At 38.8% G+C, this 21553-nt stretch overlaps 1 protein-coding gene across 2 annotated transcripts in view; it reads left to right on the forward strand.

Moving 5' to 3' along the window:
• Positions 1–21553, forward strand: part of kcnip1a (Kv channel interacting protein 1 a) — a 37093-nt gene that overhangs the window by 1634 nt on the left and 13906 nt on the right. Inside the window, exon 1 of one of the 2 annotated variants that reach the window (XM_055178454.2) lies at positions 19929–20153. The exons of the other annotated variant lie outside the window; for it this stretch is intronic. Coding sequence (XP_055034429.1) covers positions 20096–20153 — 58 coding nt within the window. The 5' untranslated portion in view covers positions 19929–20095. Of the gene's footprint in view, positions 1–19928; positions 20154–21553 lie in introns of those variants that run through there. 2 annotated transcript variants of the gene reach the window in all.

Consider the following 21553-nt stretch of genomic DNA (forward strand, 5'->3'; position numbering starts at 1 on the left):
GACTCAGGTGTGTGTCTTTCTCTTGTTTAGTCTCTTATTATGTGTTTGTGTATCTGCCACTTTGATTAATCATCATACAATGCACATGAGAAATAAAAATGGACATAAGACAACTATTGACATATATACATTACCTTACTCTTGCAAATCTTATTGACATTGAGACAATCATGTTTTTAAGGAAACACTGACTTTCCACAGTAAGAGTTGCAATAAACATAGAAACACGCACACACAAGAACACACACTCACACACAAGAACACACACACGAACATGAACACAAACTTACGTTATATGAATCTCATGTAATGTGATTTTGTCAGACTCAGATGTTACGCAGAGCTCCCTGTGGAGCCCTCAGATAAAACACAGACATTGTCCTGTGTGTGTGTGTGTGTGTGTGTGTGTGTGTGTGTGTGTGTGTGTGTGTGTGTGTGTGTGTGTGTGTGTGTGTGTGTGTGTGTGTGTGTGTGTGTGTGTGTGTGTGTGTGTGTGTTTTGTGCCCGTAGGGTACAGAAGCATGCCTCTTGCTTTAACAGTAAATGTTGTGTGTTTGTGCAGTGTGGTTCCACTTCCTAGTTTAGAAAGGCTGTTAAGTTGTATTTGCATTGTGCACAAACCACCTCAGGAGATATTCTGGCACGAGCAGATATCATCCAGACCTAGCTAACACTATACAGACAGCTCTGTGTGTCTAAGATGGGCAGTATTTATTGAAAGCACAAATATTGAAATAGATTTAGATTTAAATGAATGTTTATTCAAGGAAACCTGCTGTTTCCTATGTGCTCATGTTCTGTGTCTCCATGAGATATGAACTGTATGTTATATATATATATGGCAACAGTACTTTTTGTTCACGTCAAAATCTTGAAATATATCTTCAAAAGACATTTCTGTGATTTCAACATGCTGTGAAGATGAAGAGAGAGACTAGAGTAGTTTCTGTCTTTTAATTCTGTTCTCTTGATGGTTTTAATGATTCTCATGCAGCACGTTATTACTTCCCTCCAGCGTGAAGAAACACTTTTCATCCCAATCTGCTGCTAGTGAAACATTACCAAACCAGTAGTAACACTACAGAAAACACTTGCTTTCAACCATTTTACTTTTACTTTCTTGAATTTATTTTCCTTTTTCAAGCATTTATTGTCTAATAAAATGCTATTTGCTGTGTGTCATGAGATGCTTCAGTTGCTTTTCTCTGTTACTCTGTTGTTTTAATAGTGGTCTAATAGCTGTTCAAGCAACAGTTAGTGGGAAAAGCATTCCTTTAATTTCATTATATTTACTCACTGCTTGTAGACACAGATGTCTGTAAACACAGTAGGAGTCTGATGATGATATGAGTTTATACTGCCACCTAGGGGTTGGAAATAGTTATTACATACTGTATTGCTTTGATATAAAGCTGACGTCAGGTTAGTAAATGACGACGTAATTTTCATTTTTGGGTGAACGCTTTTGCTCAAAACTTTATTTAATAAAATTTCTTACACAACAGGCAAGCATGGTAAAAAAACAAAGAACATATGAAGAAAACATAAATACATTACAAAAAAATAAAGAACACTCGGTTTTCTGTAAGGTTCTCTGAGATTAAGTTTCAAGGCAAATTTTTTCCTCATTAGGCTTAAAGACACAATTCCTTATGAAATTTCACAAATTTTGTAATTGTTTTCAAGAATCTATTTTTATGTAGGAAAAATTTCCCAAAAACAATAAGCGAGTTAATTGCCATGTCATGTGTTTCCTCTTTCACAAAAATACCAAACAATCCATTTCCTTTTTTAAATTACCGAAAATATTTCCCAAAAGGCACAAACATAATAACAGTCAAAGAAAACATGTTCTGTTGTTTCATTTTGATAAATCAACATCTTAAAAACTCTCTGGATGGATTCCATTGATCATTTTAAACTGGACTTTAAACATTCGTTTTTGGTGCAAATGGAAATTTAAAATATTTTGTTCTTAAAATTTTAACCTCAGTTTTAGAGAAGTACTGATTTTTTTGGGTGAACTTTCCCTTTAAAACAGATGTAATAATCACTTAATCAGCTAATCAAATACGACTTCCGGTCCGCTACGTCCCGCCCATTGAAGTGGAGTTGAAACGATACTCATAAAATATCTGTGTGAAAATCAAGTCAAAATAAAAATTAGATTCACGCTGGAAGTATATTATCTACATTCACATAAGTGTCCTGAACTCATAAGGCATGCTGTAAGTTCATGATTTATTTTATGATGTTTTAAATGAATTCAGCTGTGTTACTGCATCATATCAAAATCTTAAGAAATGTTTTTGCAGTAATTTTTTGTTTTTGTTTAACTAAGATGTTTAAAACAGGCTGTTGTTATAGATATTATACGGCTAGCTGCCATGTGGTGTTTCGATGTGTTGACTTTTGTGCAGGTGTGCACTTGCCTTTTTATGTGTGGATATTGAAAACACTTATTACAATGGTTCCCAAATTGGGGCACCCCAGTCTTACATACTTGCTCTTATGTTTTATTGCTTTTAAAGTAAATGTACATTTGGTGTTTAAGGGGTTTCTTTGAGAGAGTGTGTTACGACTCATTAAATTAAAGTGTTTTGGCGCCCCCTTCCGGTGAATTGTATATATTGCAGACCCCGTATCCGCGCACCTGAATTTTTAAAAAGATTCATTTTAATGCAAAACTACATATAGAGAGAATGCTAGGCTTTTATGGTATATGTGATCATGTCTAAATCTGAACTCTGTCATTGCAGTGCCCCAGTGTTCACAGTATTTCTGGCAAATAAACGACTTTTGGAAAGTTTTAGCTTCTAGATATATTAACAAAGCACAAAGTCACATCAACTTGTTGACTTGTTTTTATATTTGCGATTCTCAGGCTGTTTACATGTCCAGCACACTGTTTGGGCTTTTATTCTTAACTTAGGTGGTCATTTTTAAGTTTCTCACAAGCTGTTCACATATTTCTTACAACCTACCAATGCCAGTATTGGAGCCCTGTGATGTTTCTTACAAACACTAGAGGGCGACAAACATCTTACAATTGATTTCTGGCTTACAATTTATTTAACTATCTATTTTTTGCTAATTTGAGATTAAATGCTTTTTTATTTATTTTTGGGTATAGTCATGATTTGAAAAAACTTTCAAGTAATATGAGGGGAATTTTAAAAATGTTCACTTCCTGAAAATACTAAAAAAGTAATGGAAGCCCCAATCAATAACATTTAAGTTCTTTGGTAGGGCAATCTTTTTAAAATGATTTCTGTAAATGCTTTCCCAGTAGTCACAAACAGGTCTTAAATTGTGAGAACCACGTGTTTCACCTGAAAAGCCGCTTCTGGTCTTGTTATAGTGTCTAGAAAGATGCTGGAAGGTATACAACCTTTTAATTTAAATTTTTACATTTTGCATTTTAAAATTATTATTTAAAGGCAATACCTCTGTTTATATTAGAAGTTATTTGTATTCAATGAGGAATTGCAAATTGCAAATGTTGGCCACCAGGGGGTGCTTTGCTTTGCTACTGAAATGATCATTTTGTAGCTGACTCTAACTGCATAATCATGATTGAAAGTTTCGATATTAGTACTGTCATCTGTAATGTCATTTGTGGATGCTTTTTGTCTGAGATTGTGTGTGTTTTTTATAAAGTTTATTGATATCTCTCACCCAGTGTGTGAGGATACATAGACTCACACAGACATGCATGCAACTCAACAGCCCTAAGGACAGATGTGTCCATCTAAAACATTCATTTTCAAGATATAAATATTTCATTTTCTAGTAAATTATGGGCTATAAAATAGAGCTCATACATCTGATACAGTACAGAAGATGCTCATAGTGTGTATGACAGATTTTTAGACACTGAGTCATTTCGATTCCCCCCTCCACTTTAAAGCTTCATGTTGTTCTGTATGTCTAATGAACGTGTGTGTGCGTGCGTGCGTGTGTGTGCGTGCATGCGCACTGCGCAGATACATTGTGATCAGTCATGATGATTTAAGTTGAAAGTGAAAGATCATTATTTTAGAGCACACATATTAATGGTCATTGTGTTTGTGAAAATGACAAATGCAGAATAACACAGATGGTAATAATGTTGAAAAGCCTTGTAATTTGTGCTAAGAGTATCTGGTCTGGTCTGGATTTGCTTTTTGTGGTGTTGGAGGGGTCTGTCTAGATGAGTTAAAGGAGAAATAAATTTGGCTGAAAAATATTATCAACATCAACAAACACGTTTCAGTCAATCTAAAGGAACACACACACACACACACACACACACACACACACACACACACACACACACACACACACACACACACACACACAGTTTCATCCCATGCTTATTGTTTCATGTAACAGGTGTGTAACCTCAGGCCACAGTTATGGGTCTCGTCATAGGCACTTTCTCTCTACAGTGTAAACAGGTAAATTATCAAACAGGTAAGAGACTGTCTGTGTCTGTCATCGGTGAGTCATCTCTATAACTACACTGCTGCAAAGCAATTCCAAAACTATTTGTTTACATTTACTGAAGAATGTCCATGCAAAACTCTTCGTTGTGATTCTAGGGTTTACGGTACTGTGTTGTGAGGTTTTATTGTGTTGCTATGTGGTTGCCAAGGTGTTCTGAAGCTTTATTGTATGTGGTTGGCAAGCTGTTGTGAGGTTTTGTTGTGTTGATATGTGGTTGCCAAGGTGTTCTGATGGATTATTTTGTTGCTATGTGGTTGCCAAGGTGTTGTGAGGCTTAATTGTGTTGCTATGTGGTTGCCAAGGTGTTGTGAGGTTTTATTGTGTTGCTATGTGGTTGCCAAGGTGTTCTGAAGCTTTATTGTATGTGGTTGCCAAGCTGTTGTGAGATTTTGTTGTGTTGCTATGTGGTTGCCAAGGTGTTCTGAGGGTTTATTTTGTTGCTGTGTGATTGCCAAGGTGTTGTGAGGTTTAATTGTGTTATGTGGTTGCCAAGGTGTTGTGATGTTTTATTGTGGTGCTATGTGGTTGCCAAGTGTTTTCTGATGTTTTATTGTGTTGCTATGTGGTTGCCATGGTGTTCTGATGTTTTATTGTGTTGCTATGTGGTTGCCAAGTGTTTTCTGATGTTTTATTGTGTTGCTATGTGGTTGCCATGGTGTTGTGATGTTTTATTGTGGTGCTATGTGGTTGCCAAGTGTTTTCTGATGTTTTATTGTGTTGCTATGTGGTTGCCATGGTGTTCTGATGTTTTATTGTGTTGCTATGTGGTTGCCAAGTGTTTTCTGATGTTTTATTGTGTTGCTATGTGGTTGCCATGGTGTTGTGAGGTTTTATTGTGTTGCTATGTGGTTGCCAAGTGTTTTCTGATGTTTTATTGTGTTGGTATTTGGTTGCCAAGGTGTTCTAACTTAGGTTTTATTGTCTTGCTACAGTATGTGGATGTCAAGGTGTTCTGAGGTTTTATTGTGTTGGTATGTGGTTGGCAAGGTGTTCTGTGGTTTTATTGTGTGGCTATGTTGTTGCCAAGGTGTTGTGAGGTTTAATTGTGTTATGTGGTTGCCAGGGTGTTGTGAGGTTTTATTGTGTTGCTATGTGGTTGCCAAGTGTTTTCTGATGTTTTATTGTGTTGCTATGTGGTTGCCATGGTGTTCTGATGTTTTATTGTGTTGCTATGTGGTTGCCAAGTGTTTTCTGATGTTTTATTGTGTTGCTATGTGGTTGCCATGGTGTTGTGAGGTTTTATTGTGTTGCTATGTGGTTGCCAAGTGTTTTCTGATGTTTTATTGTGTTGGTATTTGGTTGCCAAGGTGTTCTAACTTAGGTTTTATTGTCTTGCTACAGTATGTGGATGTCAAGGTGTTCTGAGGTTTTATTGTGTTGGTATGTGGTTGGCAAGGTGTTCTGTGGTTTTATTGTGTGGCTATGTTGTTGCCAAGGTGTTGTGAGGTTTAATTGTGTTATGTGGTTGCCAAGGTGTTGTGAGGTTTTATTGTGTTGCTATGTGGTTGCCAAGTGTTTTCTGATGTTTTATTGTGTTGCTATGTGGTTGCTATGGTGTTCTGAGGTTTTATTATGTTGCTATGTGGTTGCCAAGGTGTTCTAACTTAGGTTTTATTGTCTTGCTACAGTATGTGGATGTCAAGGTGTTCTGAGGTTTTATTGTGTTGGTATGTGGTTGCCAAGTGTTTTCTGATGTTTTATTGTGTTGGTATTTGGTTGCCAAGGTGTTCTAACTTAGGTTTTATTGTCTTGCTACAGTATGTGGATGTCAAGGTGTTCTGAGGTTTTATTGTGTTGGTATGTGGTTGGCAACGTGTTCTGTAGTTTTATTGTGTGGCTATGTTGTTGCCAAGGTGTTGTGAGGTTTAATTGTGTTATGTGGTTGCCAAGGTGTTGTGAGGTTTTATAGTGTTGCTATGTGGTTGCCAAGGTGTTGTGAGGTTTTATTGTGTTGCTATGTGGTTGCCATGTTTTTTCTGATGTTTTATTGTGTTGCTATGTGGTTGCCAAGTGTTTTCTGATGTTTTATTGTGTTGCTATGTGGTTGCTATGGTGTTCTGAGGTTTTATTATGTTGCTATGTGGTTGCCAAGTGTTTTCTGATGTTTTATTGTGTTGCTATGTGGTTGCCATGGTGTTCTGAGGTTTTATTATGTTGCTATGTGGTTGCCAAGTGTTTTCTGATGTTTTATTGTGTTGCTATGTGGTTGCCATGGTGTTCTGAGGTTTTATTATGTTGCTATGTGGTTGCCAAGTGTTTTCTGATGTTTTATTGTGTTGCTATGTGGTTGCCATGGTGTTCTGAGGTTTTATTATGTTGCTATGTGGTTGCCAAGCATTTTCTGATATGTTTTTGTGTTGCTATGCGTTTGTCAAGGTGTTCTGAGTTTTTTTTTTGCTATATGGTTGCCAAGGTGTTATGAGGTTTTATTGTGTTGCTATGTGTTTGCCAAGGTTTTCTAACGTAGGTTTTATTGTGTTGCTACAGTATGTGGATGTCAAGGTGTTCTGAGGTTTTATTGTGTTGGTATGTGGTTGGCAAGGTGTTCTGTGGTTTTATTGTGTCGCTATGTTGTTGCCAAGGAGTCCTGGGGTTTTATTGTGTTGCTATGTGGTTGCTAAGGTGTTTCAGGTATTACTGTGTTGCTATAGGGTTGCAACAGTTTTCTGAGGTTTTATTCTGTTGCTGTGTGGTTGCTAAGGTGTTTTAGGTTTTACTGTGTTATGTGGTTACCAAGGTGTTCTAAGGTTTTATTGTGTTGCTATGTGGTTGCCAAGGTTTTATTGTGTTGCTTTGTATCTTTAAAATGTTACAATGGCCCAACATTGTTTTTCTATGTGAGTGTTGTTCATTTGGAGTAAATGTAATCTGTCTCTTAAAGGACAGAGTTCCTACATGAGACGCTGTGTAAATACACAATGTAGTCTCTGTCTATAAATGGTTATGGTATTCACCGATAGCACTAAATCATCTGCACTCTTTATGTCTTTCTCTCTCTCTCTCTTCTCTCTCTCTCTCTGTGTGTGTGTGTGTGTGTGTGTGTGTGTGATACCAAAACAAGTGCCATCACTCACATCTCCATCTGTTTGTTTCGGTTGTATCAGTATTCAAACACACAAGGTCTGTGCAATGAGATCACAGTTAGTGGTCTGATAACAACTAATGGCTGAAATAGTTTTCATGAATAAATAAATTCTCAATTACCATCTGTCTGTGCAGTTCATACGAATCAAGCACTTTTGCCCTGTGGCTTCACGCTATGGAAAATCATTCCAGTTTGTTCAGATTCATTTAAATAAAACACAAGTGTTGTATCGACCTTATGGTTGTGTGCCTGTTTAAATCCCAAGCTTAAAGTGCCCATATATTATGAAAAACTAACTTTTTCTGGGTTATTTTGTGTCTCTGATGCTTCCACACGCATACAAACTTGGAAAAAAAATCCATCCATGCTGTTTTGAGTGAGATACACGTTTCTGAATGTCCTCTGCCTTGAGTCTCAGATTGTGTGAGTTCAAACTCAGCTCCGAAGTGACGTAACTAGCCGTTTCGTCACATAGAGACAGAGCGCCGTTATGCAAATTTGAAAACCACGCCCACCGGGGGGGAAATCAATCCAACCGTCTCCATTGAGTTTGTATTGCGAGAAGCCGCCTCCTTGTCATTTCTGGCTTATAACAAAAAACTGAATAATGCATAAAAGCTGCTGTGTGACAATATGTACAGCTAACAAGCCAAAGAACCCAGAAATAAGTTTTTATAAGCTGTCGAGCCGTAAAACCCAGCCTTTAAGGAGAATAAAGTGGATCGCCGACTACGTTTTCCCCCTAGTGGACGCAGTTCTACTAATAGAAGTACTATGAAAAGTTGCCTGTATCCGTTTTTGTGTCTTTAGGCGCTCGTTTTTTGGGGTCGACAGCTTATAAAAACTTATTTACAGATTAAACTTAAAAACAGAATAATACCTAAAAGCTGCTGTGTGACAAGGTGTACATTCAACACGCCAAAAAAATAAATAAATAATTTTTTATAAGCTGTCGACTTCAAAAAACGAGCGTTTAGACACAGAAATGGAAACAGGCATCTTTTCATAGTACTCCTATTAGTAAAACTGCGTGCAATAGGGGGAAACGTAATCGGCGATCCACTTTATTCTCCTTAAAGACTGGGTTTTACGGCTCGACAGCTTATAAAAATTTATTTCTGTGTTCTTTGGCTTGTAAGCTGTACATATTGTCCCAAAGCAGCTTTTAGGCATTATTCAGTTTTTTGTTATAAGCCAGAAATGACAAGGAGGCGGCCTTTTGCAATACAAAGTCAATGGAGACTGTTGGATTGCTTTCCCCCCCGGTGGGCGTGGTTTTCAGGTTGTGACGCGCTGCGCTCTGTCTCTATTCCGTTTGAATTTTCCCGCCCACTAGCAGGTCTCCACCCACCAGGTAGCTAGAGAGCACAGAGCAGTCACTTCGCTGATATCCTCTATACTGTTATCATGGCTCACAGAAATAACAGCGCTATTTGGATATTATGGATTATAATCCCGCCTAATTTTTAAAAACACAGTTTAAACGCATGGTTATTTAAACCTAAAATGTGATCTCATATACCGTGTGTTACGACGCAAATAGTCCTCAGATTGTAGGGCAGTGGTTCTCAATCCTGGTCCTGGAGGTCCACTGCTCTGCACATTTTGTATGTCTCTTTTGTTTAACACAGCTGATTCAAATCATCAGCTCATTAGCAGAGATCTCATTGTCTATCAGATAAGAGAGACATTCAAAATGTGCAGAGCAGTGGACCTCCAGGACCAGGATTGAGAACCACTGTTGTAGGGGATAAGACGTTCATGCGAAATCTGATGTAAACAACAGACTATGTATCTATATTTCACGTGGTATACGCATTTGTGGACAAAAATGGTCATTGAATGTATTTTATTGGACTTTCATGGATCATTCACACATCTGAAACAGACTGGATTCGATTCGCGATCGCTATATCAACACAAAAGGTAAGAAGTCACATTATATTTTGCATGTTGTCATCTTCTGTCACAAAATACTACATTTATGATGCTAGAGCATCTGTATCTCAAAACAGAGATCATACATTGATGCTAATCCCGTAAATTATACCTTTTATATATACATGTTATTGTTTGTAGATAGTTGGATATATATAGATATTTTTTGCAGGCTAGATAGTTTGCAGCGTGGTTTCGAAAGTTAAAAAAAAATGTAACGGCTTTATTTTACAATTCTACAAGAACTAAGTAATAGTGCTTTGCCAAACTAAAAGTGTTTGCCAAACTAACCGAGACCGGGCCTTACCGATCCGGCTTTTCTGACGAGGCCAACGTACCCCCGAGTCTCTTATAACTTTACGGTCCGGACCTCCCGCTAGCTTCTAGCAATTAGCATGCGGCCCACAAGCAGTATACATCCCCGCCGGGTCTAAATTTCTGTCATTTGCGAAAATAATGCGTTTGAAAATGTTTTATAACGGGAATATGTTAGCCTTGTCCAGGGAAAACGAGTGTATTGTTGAGACTGCTACATCACAATTGACTCTGGAATCATTGTGTGTCATGAGTTTCTTCTCCTGTAGTGTACTTATTAGTGATACAGTGTTTCCCCTAGGTTTACATCTTTGGGGTGGGGGGGGGGGTGGGGGTTGGTTGGGTATGTATATACAGGGGTTAAATTGTGATTTGTTATGTGGGAGCTCTGTGGGGAGGGGTACTTCGAGGGGAAACATGTTTAATCCTGATGACAGCAAAGCCACTGGTGTGTTTCAATGACATTCGTGACTTCGGATAGGATTTGATAAGTTTCAGCTTTAAATCTGTGTCAGAGGTTGACCCAAAATATTTTAAAAAGAGCGTCTTAAATGATGCAAGTCTATGAGTTTGACACCCTAAATCCATTTTTTGCACATGTCATTATGCACAATTGATCAAACTTTGAAGAACGTTAAAAGAATCAAGCTCCTTGAATAATTCTAGGCATAAGATGCTACCCCAAAAGACTTAATTATCAAGAAAAGGTACAACACACAGTACTGTATCAACAACATGTCTTAGAAATTAGCCATAGAGATTCCCTATGCTGGTCAGCAGCAGCTAGTAAAACAATCATTATAGGTTTGCTTTGTGTAATCAAAATACATTATTTTACTAAACTATACAATGAGTTATATCCAGTGTTATCCAGTTAACATACTGTAATTAGATGAATGACATACATACTTTAGTCTTCTATTAAGTTCTCTCAACGTGGGCACCATTCTTACCTCTCTCTCTCTCTCTCTCTCTCTCTCTCTCTCTCTCTCTCCCCTCTACAATGTCAAAAGATCCTGAATGCTCGTTCTTGAAGCTGCTCTGAGTTTTTTCGCTTGAGCTGCATATTTTCAACTTGCGCGAAGACGTGTGGAAAAGCGCATGTTTTCGCGGCAATTGCGCCGCCAGATTCGCGTCATTCGCAAATTCAGAAATATGACAGCATACAATGTTACTGTTACACAGAGTTACTGCAAAACACGTACGCGGCGCGGGCATGTATAGCATGAGAGAGGGAGATAATGCGCGTGTGTGTGGGGAAAGTCATGATAAACTCGATCAGTCGTCTTCTCTGTCAGTAACATGCGTGACTGTTGATGTTTACGCAGAAAAATAAAGTATACGGAGGCGGACTTTAAAAACACCGTCACCAGTTATGGGAGAGAGAGGCGCGCGCTGCACAGAGAGAGAGCATGCGCAGTAAATTAAGCCGAACAGTAAAATATAAATGTGCGCACTCAATTGGATAATTGTAAACGCGCAAACACTGACAGAATCATGCCATCGTGGACATAAGATAAATAACATATTACTTGAGGGCTGTTTAGTTTGTTTAATAAAATAACAAATTGTTCTCTGGCACTTCAAAGAAAATCAAATCAAATTTACTTGACCTTCAAGGGGGGCGGGTGGAGCTGTCAGGAGGGCGGGGCGCCCCCCTTATATAATGGTAGGGGAAACACTGTGATACTTTTCTGCTTGATTTGTCTGTTGGCAACATAAGCCGTTAATAATAATATATAAAAATAATAACACAGTATGGTCTGTACTGCTCACGATAGGCTACCACTGAGCATGCGCACAGGCACATGACGTTAGTAGTGGGGCGTGATCAAAGGAGCAGCAGCTCATAAATATGTAATGACCAGCTCAAAACGGCACAATCTGAAATGAACTGAAACAGAGGCTACTAGAGATGGGTAACAATCTTTTCCTACAAGCTATTTCGAACAAACAACTTTTGAAACATGCTTTATGGAACTCACCTATTTAACTTGTGGAAAAGCAGTCATAATATGGGCACTTTAAAAAGCTTAATACTATCTCTCGCACACGCACGCACGCACACACACACGCACACACACACACACACAGATTGTGATGTCGAAAACATCTTAAATGTTTCAAAATGGGTCTCATGCATTTCATACAAAATTCTCTGCCTTTTCTGTTGATTTTTGAGTGACTTGAATTTGGAATTTTTTGGGGTAAGATTTATAACAATTCAATCCAATCTATATGTCTGCGTATGAAATGTGCAGAAATCTGTAATAGATACTGGATTTCTGTAATCTCTCTCATTCGCCCCATGTTACAGAATATGGCTGTTGAACAGGTGTGAATGTCTCTCTTGCATCATTTTTTAGCCGTATGGGTTTAAATGGACCTGAAACAGCCGACATTAGTAGTGATTCATTCATTACATAAAGACACACATACATGCATGATGCACACACATCGATACTGAGTGAGACGGAGAGAAAACCAGGTCAGATATCAAAGCAGTGAATGAAGGACTGATGCACACCCATGTATCAGTTTCTGCCTGTCACATTTTTCATATTTCTGTATCACACATATATCACCTTAGAAAGCAAAAACCACTGAAGCATATTGAGATGTTTGCCAAACATCTACTTCATTTACGTAAACAGCTTTTTAACACTGCACAGACATGGTACTGTGGTGGGTACTACAGCTTTTTAAACTTTAGTTCTTTAATATTGTAAACACCATTTATTTTTAAATATCATGCATGGTAATTTCCTGAGACTACACATAATACCATGGATGGTACTAAGTCCAGAAATGTAGTATTACCATAATACACATACCGTACATTATTGTTGCTCCTCTATGCCCGGCCTCCCTGACTTTATCGAAAGCTCATCTTTCTGAAAAGCGCAGTGTCCTCCGATTGGCCAGCTAACCAGTATGTAGTGATTGGCCTGAATACCAGAAATGTGACGCTCCTTAACATATTTGGAAGATTAGCTATAATTAATCTTTAATACCTTATGAATACGAGCCAAATCTGATCCAGAAAATATTATATATTTTTTAAATTAAATATAAAAAAACATAGACTACTTACAGGCTGTGACTGAGAAGCGAGCAGAATTGTAATAATGACCGTCGTGTCACATCAACAGGCTGAGGAAGTAAACTGTTGCCTACAACCATTGTGTTCGTTGTAGTCCAAGAAAAGAGTTTTAAGTTGTAGACGACAAGTCGCTTACTTTGGGATTTGCAAAGCTGTGCGTTTGACATATAAAAAGCGAACTGTACTCCGGGCTTTAGTGTGTGAAGGGATTGAGCCATTATCACATTGCTCTGTGTTATTCCCACTGGATGAAATGAAGAAGCTGTTGAGCTCAGTGAATCTCAACCATGAGCTGTTGGCATCAGACTGGCATGGCCTAGAGCCAGTGCTCTCATTTCAGCTGTGAAAAATCAGTTCTCCTGCATAAATGTCATATCTCGTGTAATATCTCTATATAAAAGAAGATGGCAAACAGATCTGTTCAGAATATTAGAGAGTCGTCTAAATGTGTTGGTTTGAAGTTAATGTTATTTTTTTGTTAGCCTTAGTTTCAGAGAGGTTTTGAGCATTTGTCAGCTGGTCTTGAGAGATCAGATAGACCAGCTGAAACCAGCAGAGAGCACATGGGATATTTGCACTTTTAGATAGTCATTTGTCACGCTGTAGGGCTTTTAAAATTAACTGCAAAAATTAAACTAAAATGTGTTTTTAAAGCTACAAGGTGACCTAGAAATGGCAAGTTCTAAAATAGACACCTTTACTGATAAATTCATTAAAACTTAAACTAGATTTTGAGTTTTAAAGGTTAAACTTTCATGTTATGTTTGTATGACATTGGTGGGATCAGATTTTCATCTGGTGGTGTCAGTCAACAGGATTTCAAATGATGATTGACTTCTATTTGCACAAGTTTTTCCGGTGTGGACTGATGTGTGTTTTTGTATATGATAAATAATAGCGCATTGCTAATGCTTTTGCAAATGAAGTTTAATGTATTTTCTCTTGCAGGCTGTAATTACTCTGGCCTGTTGTGTAATGTAATCCTGTCAGATGTGTTTTATAATGGCGTGTGGGTGTAAAAAAAGAAAAATATCTCTGATATATTCGTGTTTTTGTCTGCCATAGGTCCACTTTTTATACATTTGTCAGAATTGTGCCAAAATAATAGATCATCTCTTGTAATTTCAACTGAAGCGGAATATGATGTGAGTATTTTACAGTCTGAGTAGAGTATGCTACGGTCCGAGTGAGTAGGTGAGTATGTTACGATCCGAGTTAAGTATGTTACGGTGGACTTCTCGGATTCTTGCTTGGACCTGAATGCGCGTGGCATGGACTCCTTCTAGCACCTGAACTTGTTATATGCATGGCCCTGACCACTAGAGAGGTTGTTAGGCATGCAGAGGGTTAAAACCAGCGACTTTGTTGTTCCCACTCCCTGGCACGTAGGATATTTTAGAGCGCCTGGACTTAATGAAGCAGGTGGATTAACGGTATCAGTTATAAGAAGGTTGCGGTTATGACAGTGTTGCCCTTGCTTCTTTTTTGTCCACCAATCAAGTGACTTATAAATAAATGAGTAAACTACTGCCCCGCCCTCACAGGCTGACGACAGGACGATCTCAAAATGGGGCATATTACCCAACACTAGTTCGGGTTGAGTATGTTACGATGCCAGTGAGTTAAGATTAGATCAAATTTGATCATATTTCAAGATTTCTTGCGAGAGAGCTCACATACATATGTTACAGTATGTGTATGAGTATGTTACAATTCGGTGAGTAAGTGAGTATGGTATGATCCGGATGAGTAGGTGAGTGTGTTACGATCCGGGTGAGTGTCACACTCAGGATTGATGTGTGTAAGTTAAGATTAGATCAGATTTGATCATATTTCAAGATTTTTGCGAGAGAGCTCACATACGTATTTTACAGTATGTGTATGAGTATGTTACAATCCGGGTGAGTAAGTGAGTATGGTATGATCCGGATGAGTAGGTGAGTGTGTTACGATCCTGGTGAGTGTGTTACGATCCTGGTGAGTGTGTTACGATCCGGGTGAGTGTGTTACGATCCGGGTGAGTGTGTTACAATTCGGTTTGAGTGTGTTACGGTCCGAGTGAGTAGGTGAGTATGTTACAGTCTGGGTTGAGTATGTTATGATGTGAGTGAGTTAAGTTTAGATCAGATTTTATCATATTTCAAGATTTTTGCGAGAGAGCTCACATACATATGTTACAGTATGTGTATGAGGATGTTATAATCCGGGTGAGCAAGTGAGTATGGTATGATCCGGATGAGTAGGTGAGTGTGTTACGATCTGGGTGAGTGTGTTATGATACGGGTGAGTGTGTTACAATTCGGTTTGAGTGTGTTACGTCCGAGTGAGTAGGTGAGTATGTTACGGTCTGGGTTGAGTATGTTATGATGTGAGTGAGTTAAGTTTAGATCAGATAAGATTTTTGCGAGAGAGCTCACATACATATGTTACAGTATGTGTATGAGGATGTTATAATCCGGGTGAGTAAGTGAGTATGGTATGATCCAGATGAGTAGGTGAGTGTGTTACGATCCGGGTGAGTGTGTTACGATTCGAGTGAGTGTGTTACGGTCCGGGTTGAGTGTGTTACGGTCCGGGGTGGGTGTGTTACGGTCCGGGTTGGGTGTGTTACGATCCGGGTTGAGTGTGTTATGATCCGGATTGAGTGTGTTACGATTCGAGTCAGTAGTATGTGAGTATGGTATGATCCGGATGAGTAGGAGCATGGTATGATCCGGATGTGTAGGTGAGTGTGTTACGGTCCGGGTGAGTGTGTTACGGTCCGGGTGAGTGTGTTACGGTCCGGGTGAGTGTGTTACGGTCCGGGTGAGTGTGTTACGGTCCGGGTGAGTGTGTTACGGTCTGGGTTGAGTGTGTTGCGATCCGGGTTGAGTGTGTTGCGATCCGAGTCAGTAGATGAGTATGTTACGGCCCGGGTTGAGTATGTTACGATGCGAGTAAATTAAGATTAGATCAAGATTTATCATATTTCACGATTTTTGTGAGAGCTCACATATGATGAGTATGTTACAATCTGGCTGAGTTAGTGAGTATGTTACGATTCGGGTGAGTAAGTCAGTATAGTACGAACCGGGTGAGTGTGTTACGATCCGGGGGAGTGTGTTACGATCCGGGTTGAGTATGTTACGATGTGAGTGAGTTAAGATTAGATCAGATTTTAGAGCTCACATAGGGTGAGTAAGTTACAATCCGGGTGAGTAGGTGAGTATGTTACGATCCAGGTGAGTGTGTTATGATCCGGGTTGAGTGTGTTTTATGGTCAGAGTGTGTATGTTATGATCCGGGTGAGTATGTTACGATCCGAGTAAGTTAAGATCAGATCAGATTTGATCATATTTCAAGTTTTTTTTTATGTGTAGATGATTTTAGCTATATCATCCAGCCCTATGTGAGCATCAGTTAGACTCACACACTGAGACACAGGTGCTTGTTTCCTTCAATCCATTTTTCATTTTCTCAAACATCATTGAGTAGAAACAAACTGAAACCTGAGACTCTGACTGTTATCCGTCTCAAAATACATCTCTACTGCTATCATTTCCACAGGGATATTTGAGCCATTCCCGTCTCTCTCCGAATTTCTCTTTTTCCGTTTCTTTCTGTTTCTCTCTGAACCCATCTTTCATTTCTATTCCAGAGTCTTTATTAAACTGCTGCTGGGTGTAAAACATCAAACGTTCAGACTCTGTCTAGAGAGAAATTATATTTTTTTCTGCTTTGTGAGTGTAAGACAGAGAAGATACAGAGAGGGAAGTTATGAGATGTCTCACTGCTCTTTTATGTGAGCATTATTTTCCTGTCTGATAAAATATCGAAATCTTTTAAATATCAAATCTTTAGTGTGGTCTCATTATGGTTCAAGAACAGGTTCAGGTAATAATTCATTACAGTGTTGTTTCAAGTCCTTGTGATGTTAATGAATCAGCAGGAAAGTCTAGTAAATGATGCTTTCATGACATTTAAATTGATGATGTTCCTAGCAGGCGTTCTTTTAGCAAACCATAAATACTCAAACAAATGACCGTTAGCTGGGCAAGCAACTGTCTGTATCTCTCTTTACTCCTGTCTAACCACTGCCGAGAATGAGGGAAGACAGTTTGTGTGGCTGAAATGTTTAAGTGATTTGTGTGGTCCGTTATTTCGAGTTCAGATGTCATTAGTAGCACCGAACATCCCTTGAGGGTCATAAAACATAAAATGACCGACATTATAGAAATTAAACAGTGCCCATGGGGAAAACGGCTTAATGAAGAGCGCAAGTAATGTCTTCATTAAATTCTAAACATATAAAGGTTTGCCTTTATCTTACTGGCTGGTTTACAGATAATGAAGGTAAATGGGGACTTGAGCTGTTTCACAAGGACAAAAAAGTATCGTAAAAATACAGTACAGTGCAACTGTTGAAAACATATGATGTGCATTATGTGGCTTTAGAGGACTTGAATTATATGGCACAAGTTAAACAAGAGCTTATAAAGCTCCAGTCTGCTGATTTTCATGATTATATTTTTTTTTACTTTTTGTATCAAAACCATGGTTTCACGAGTTCACACTTACAAATAAGTTGGATAGATTAAATTGGTAAACGCATTTGGCATGCTGTCCAGGGAGAGGGCTCTGGACAATTGGCTAGAATGCAGAGTATCCCCCTCAGGTTTAAAAGTTACCTGGTGAGTGAGAGGAGACAGGGCGGTGAAGGGATTCTGAAGACTGTAGAGAATCCTTAGGTGAGTTTGACTGTGATTATAAATGGGCTTGCCTTCGTGCTGATTGGGTAGATATGTTGATTACTGATTGTAGACAGCTTTGACGTGTTCCTCACAAACGACGTTAATAAAATATCATTAATTGCCGTAAAAGTTTTCCACAGAAGAATCTTACAGGTTAGGAGTAACAAGTAAAAAAGATCAACAATTGGAAGGAGATAGTAATTGATGCGTCCTATTTAAAAATGATTATAATAGACTATTCTTAAGGGGGCGTGTACACCAAAACTTTTCAATGCAACTGAAAATGCCTGGAGGACGATGAAAGCCAGCTGTTTTTTCAGCTGAGCGCCAGCTTTCTTCAGCTGAGCACTTTGGTAGCTGTGATACTTGAGCTGTGACCTGGTTGGTTGTTGTGATATTTGTCCCGCCCTTCCTCCACTGTGATTGGATAGCCGTGTAAGAACTGACATTGACGAGTGGAGCTTTTCATCCAAAGTCGAATCTCTCTCACCTCTCAGAGTGCCGGCTTTCAGCGCAAAAAAAATCCACCAGCTGATTTGAAAAATGCTTTGCCTCCATCGGAAACAATTGAAAACATGCGGCGGCCATGGGCGTAAAAGCTTTGGTGTGCACCGCCTCTAAAGAGATAGTCTAGCCTAAAATGAAAATTGGCCCATGATTTACTCAACTTCAAGCCATCCTCAATGTTTATGATTATCTTTTTTCAGACAAAAACAATGTTCAGGCTGTTCCAAGCGTTATAATGGTAGTAAATGGTGCTTTTGATTTAAAGCCCAAAAAGTAGCGTACGAGACGTAGTGGCATAGCGACGAACACTGAAGCACAGAGATGCAAAACAAAACGGCAGTCAGAAAAAAATCATCATACATTAACTTAATGACATCATCATACATAACACTTTCTCTAAAATGTGCGTCGGTCATTATCGGAAGCTAGTTATTTTAGTTTGTAAAGTTTTAAATATATAATATTTTTCTTACAAAATCGTTTTGATTACCCTTAGAAGGCCTAACTCCATCACGACCCACGGTTCGGCTCGCATGCAATTCGCAGTTTAATACACAAATTTAAATAGGATGAAACATACTCATCCGGATCGTAACATACTTACCTACTCACCCGGATTGTAACATACTCACCTACTCACTGGATCGTAAAACACTTACCTACTTAACCCGATTGTAACCTACTTAACCCGATTGTAACATACTCACCTTGCAAAACTTAACACTTAAGTGATTTTAAACAATTTAATCGCAAAATGCGATAAAGTGAGCAATTTTCTGTACGCACAGATGCACATGCGGTTGAATGTGTCCGGTCCAACTCCAATCAAACGTGATTATCCCTATGCCCTTCAGATCAGAATTCTTAATGTATAAACTTGAGAGTTGCGCTACTGTGTCTCATACTGTAGTCCATTAAAATACATTTGGCGAATAAAGCTCTGAAAAACAACGCAGTTTTCACTTTATGTGGAGCGACTGTTTATGCTGCATCTTCTTCCCAAAGCACCGTTTGGACTAAGTCCTCCGTCTGTGTGTGTGCACGTGTTTAAGTGCACTCAAAGTGCATACACAGAGAGACGCGTTTCAAAAGGCAAACAAACAATCTTTCTGTTCTTGAAAGAAGACATACAAACAAAATGATCTCGAAATACCACAAGAAATTTTTCTTGTCTTAATTAATGTATAATGCTGAAACAAATGTAGGCATGTCAGAATTACAGTTATACCGCTTACATAATGTAGCCTTTTTTTAATGTTTGATGACAAGATAGAGACTTAAGGAAAATTATGTAGACTAATAATTTAAGTTGAATGTCCTAATGATCAGTCTACTTATTTTTATGTCCCACAGCTGACATGGAACGTTATTAACCGGTACGGGAACTTGATTTTTTTCTCTTAACATCAATTTCAGGGTTGAACCGAAAACCGGAAACGTTAACGTTTTGGCTGATCGATCCCTTTATGAGCTTTGTGGATTTGTCGAGTGCAGAGATATAGTACAGTCATTTAGAACAAAACTTAATGCACACTAAAGCATACTTGCTTTGATTGTTTTCCCTTTAAAGTGTTCAACAATATGGCTTTGCCAGTTTAAACCCACTGAATAACGTGTACAGTAATTCATTTTTGCTGCAGGAACACTTGCACAGATGGAAAAATAGATGTTTAGGAATAAATTCTGTGCAAACCGATGGAACGAACGAGAACATGTGAGAGAAAGCAAGAGAAAGGGAGAGAGAGCGAGAGAGAGAGAGACGGGGCATAGAAGTGAAGGGAGGGGTAAAATGAGAAACAGGCGACAGTTGGAGGCAAAAGGATTCTAGTCAGAGACGATGAAGGTTGGACAGACAGAGAAAGAGAGACAGTGAGTGAGTACACACGTGACAGGCAAAAACACTCACACGCTTGTTTCCACGGTGACAACATGGGGGCGGTTGTTGGCACATTGGCCATGCAGTCGAGACAGCGACGACCATCAAGAGGTAAGACACAAACTCACTCTTTCCGTCTTGTCTCTCACTATCTCACACACACACAAACACGAATAGCAGCGCAAGAACTGCGTATCTACATGAATAACACACACACACTTATAGTATACACATGTACAACGTAGTGTGTAACCTGGACTAACATGGATGAATGCGTTTGCATGCGCAGCCTTGTCTTGCATGCATGCGTGCGTCCTGTGATAAGATGACTCACACACATCCTCACTACAGTATACTGAGCAACAAGTGCAGTTCAGCTGATGACAAACACAAGCAGCTGCGTGCTTCAGCCTATAATCAAGTCATGCACTACTGACGCACACAACAATACAATCAAACTGGTATTTGTTAGGCAGAGTTAGCAGGGAGTTGATGTGGAGTTTGTGTGCGTTTGTTATTTTTTGACTGGAATTGATTTATGTATATTTATATAAAATAAATAATTTTACATTTATATAATACATCATAATTCATATGTATTGACTGCACATGCTCATGTTATTTATTACTCCACTCACACACTCGCTGTCTGTTACCTTGGAAGCACTGTTGTCATGGTAACGAGAGGATGATGGTTCAGTGTGTTTGTGTGGGTACGTCTGAAGGGTTCTGACCCATCGCTCGCGTCCGGTGAGTTGGAAGACACATTCGAGAGAGAGGGGTGGTCGAGTAATAGGACCTGTTGATTTGTCATCCTTATTCTGGATTTGCATGAGACCTCCAGTGGTGCTTTGTTAGTTCTGCTCTTCAGTCACAGTTTTGCCTTTGGCTCTGTGTGAAATCAAACCTTCTGGGTCACTTAACAGGCAGAGTTTTGTGTATAAAAAGAAGCAGGCATCCAGTGAACCATAATGTTATCTGTCATAAGCTCTAGAGGACATTTTAGTGAGATTTATAGAAGACGATACAAGGTTTTGAACAGTTTTGATTTGTTGCTGGATTGTAAAACTCGCCTTGTGATTTTAGTGTTGGGTGATGAGAGCTCGTCTATGGGTGTAAACACAGCAATGTGTGAAAATCAACATGACGGGATATACAGAGACATTTTGTTCACTAACAGTAACACGCGCTCTTCATTTTAGCTTTTCTTCATGCATTATTTTGTTTATTCACTATATGTTTACTACTATATCATTTAGTTTATTAAATCAGTGAAGCATCACTAAACTCCTCCCTTTTGCAATGAATTGTAGGTAACATCAGCTGTTAGATTTAAATTTTCGCCGGAAACAGTGGATCATCATACTACATCTTTTTTCATATACTATTAGGAACTGATAGTAGATAAATTGTGACGCAGGGTGTATCTTTACATATCAATGAACTTGATTGAACAATGCTGCCATTGGTTCAGACAGGAAGCAGGCAAATCATCTTATTCATGAGATATA

The sequence above is a fragment of the Misgurnus anguillicaudatus genome, chromosome 16 (assembly GCF_027580225.2).
Source record: "Misgurnus anguillicaudatus chromosome 16, ASM2758022v2, whole genome shotgun sequence".
NCBI classification, from domain to species: domain Eukaryota; kingdom Metazoa; phylum Chordata; class Actinopteri; order Cypriniformes; family Cobitidae; genus Misgurnus; species Misgurnus anguillicaudatus.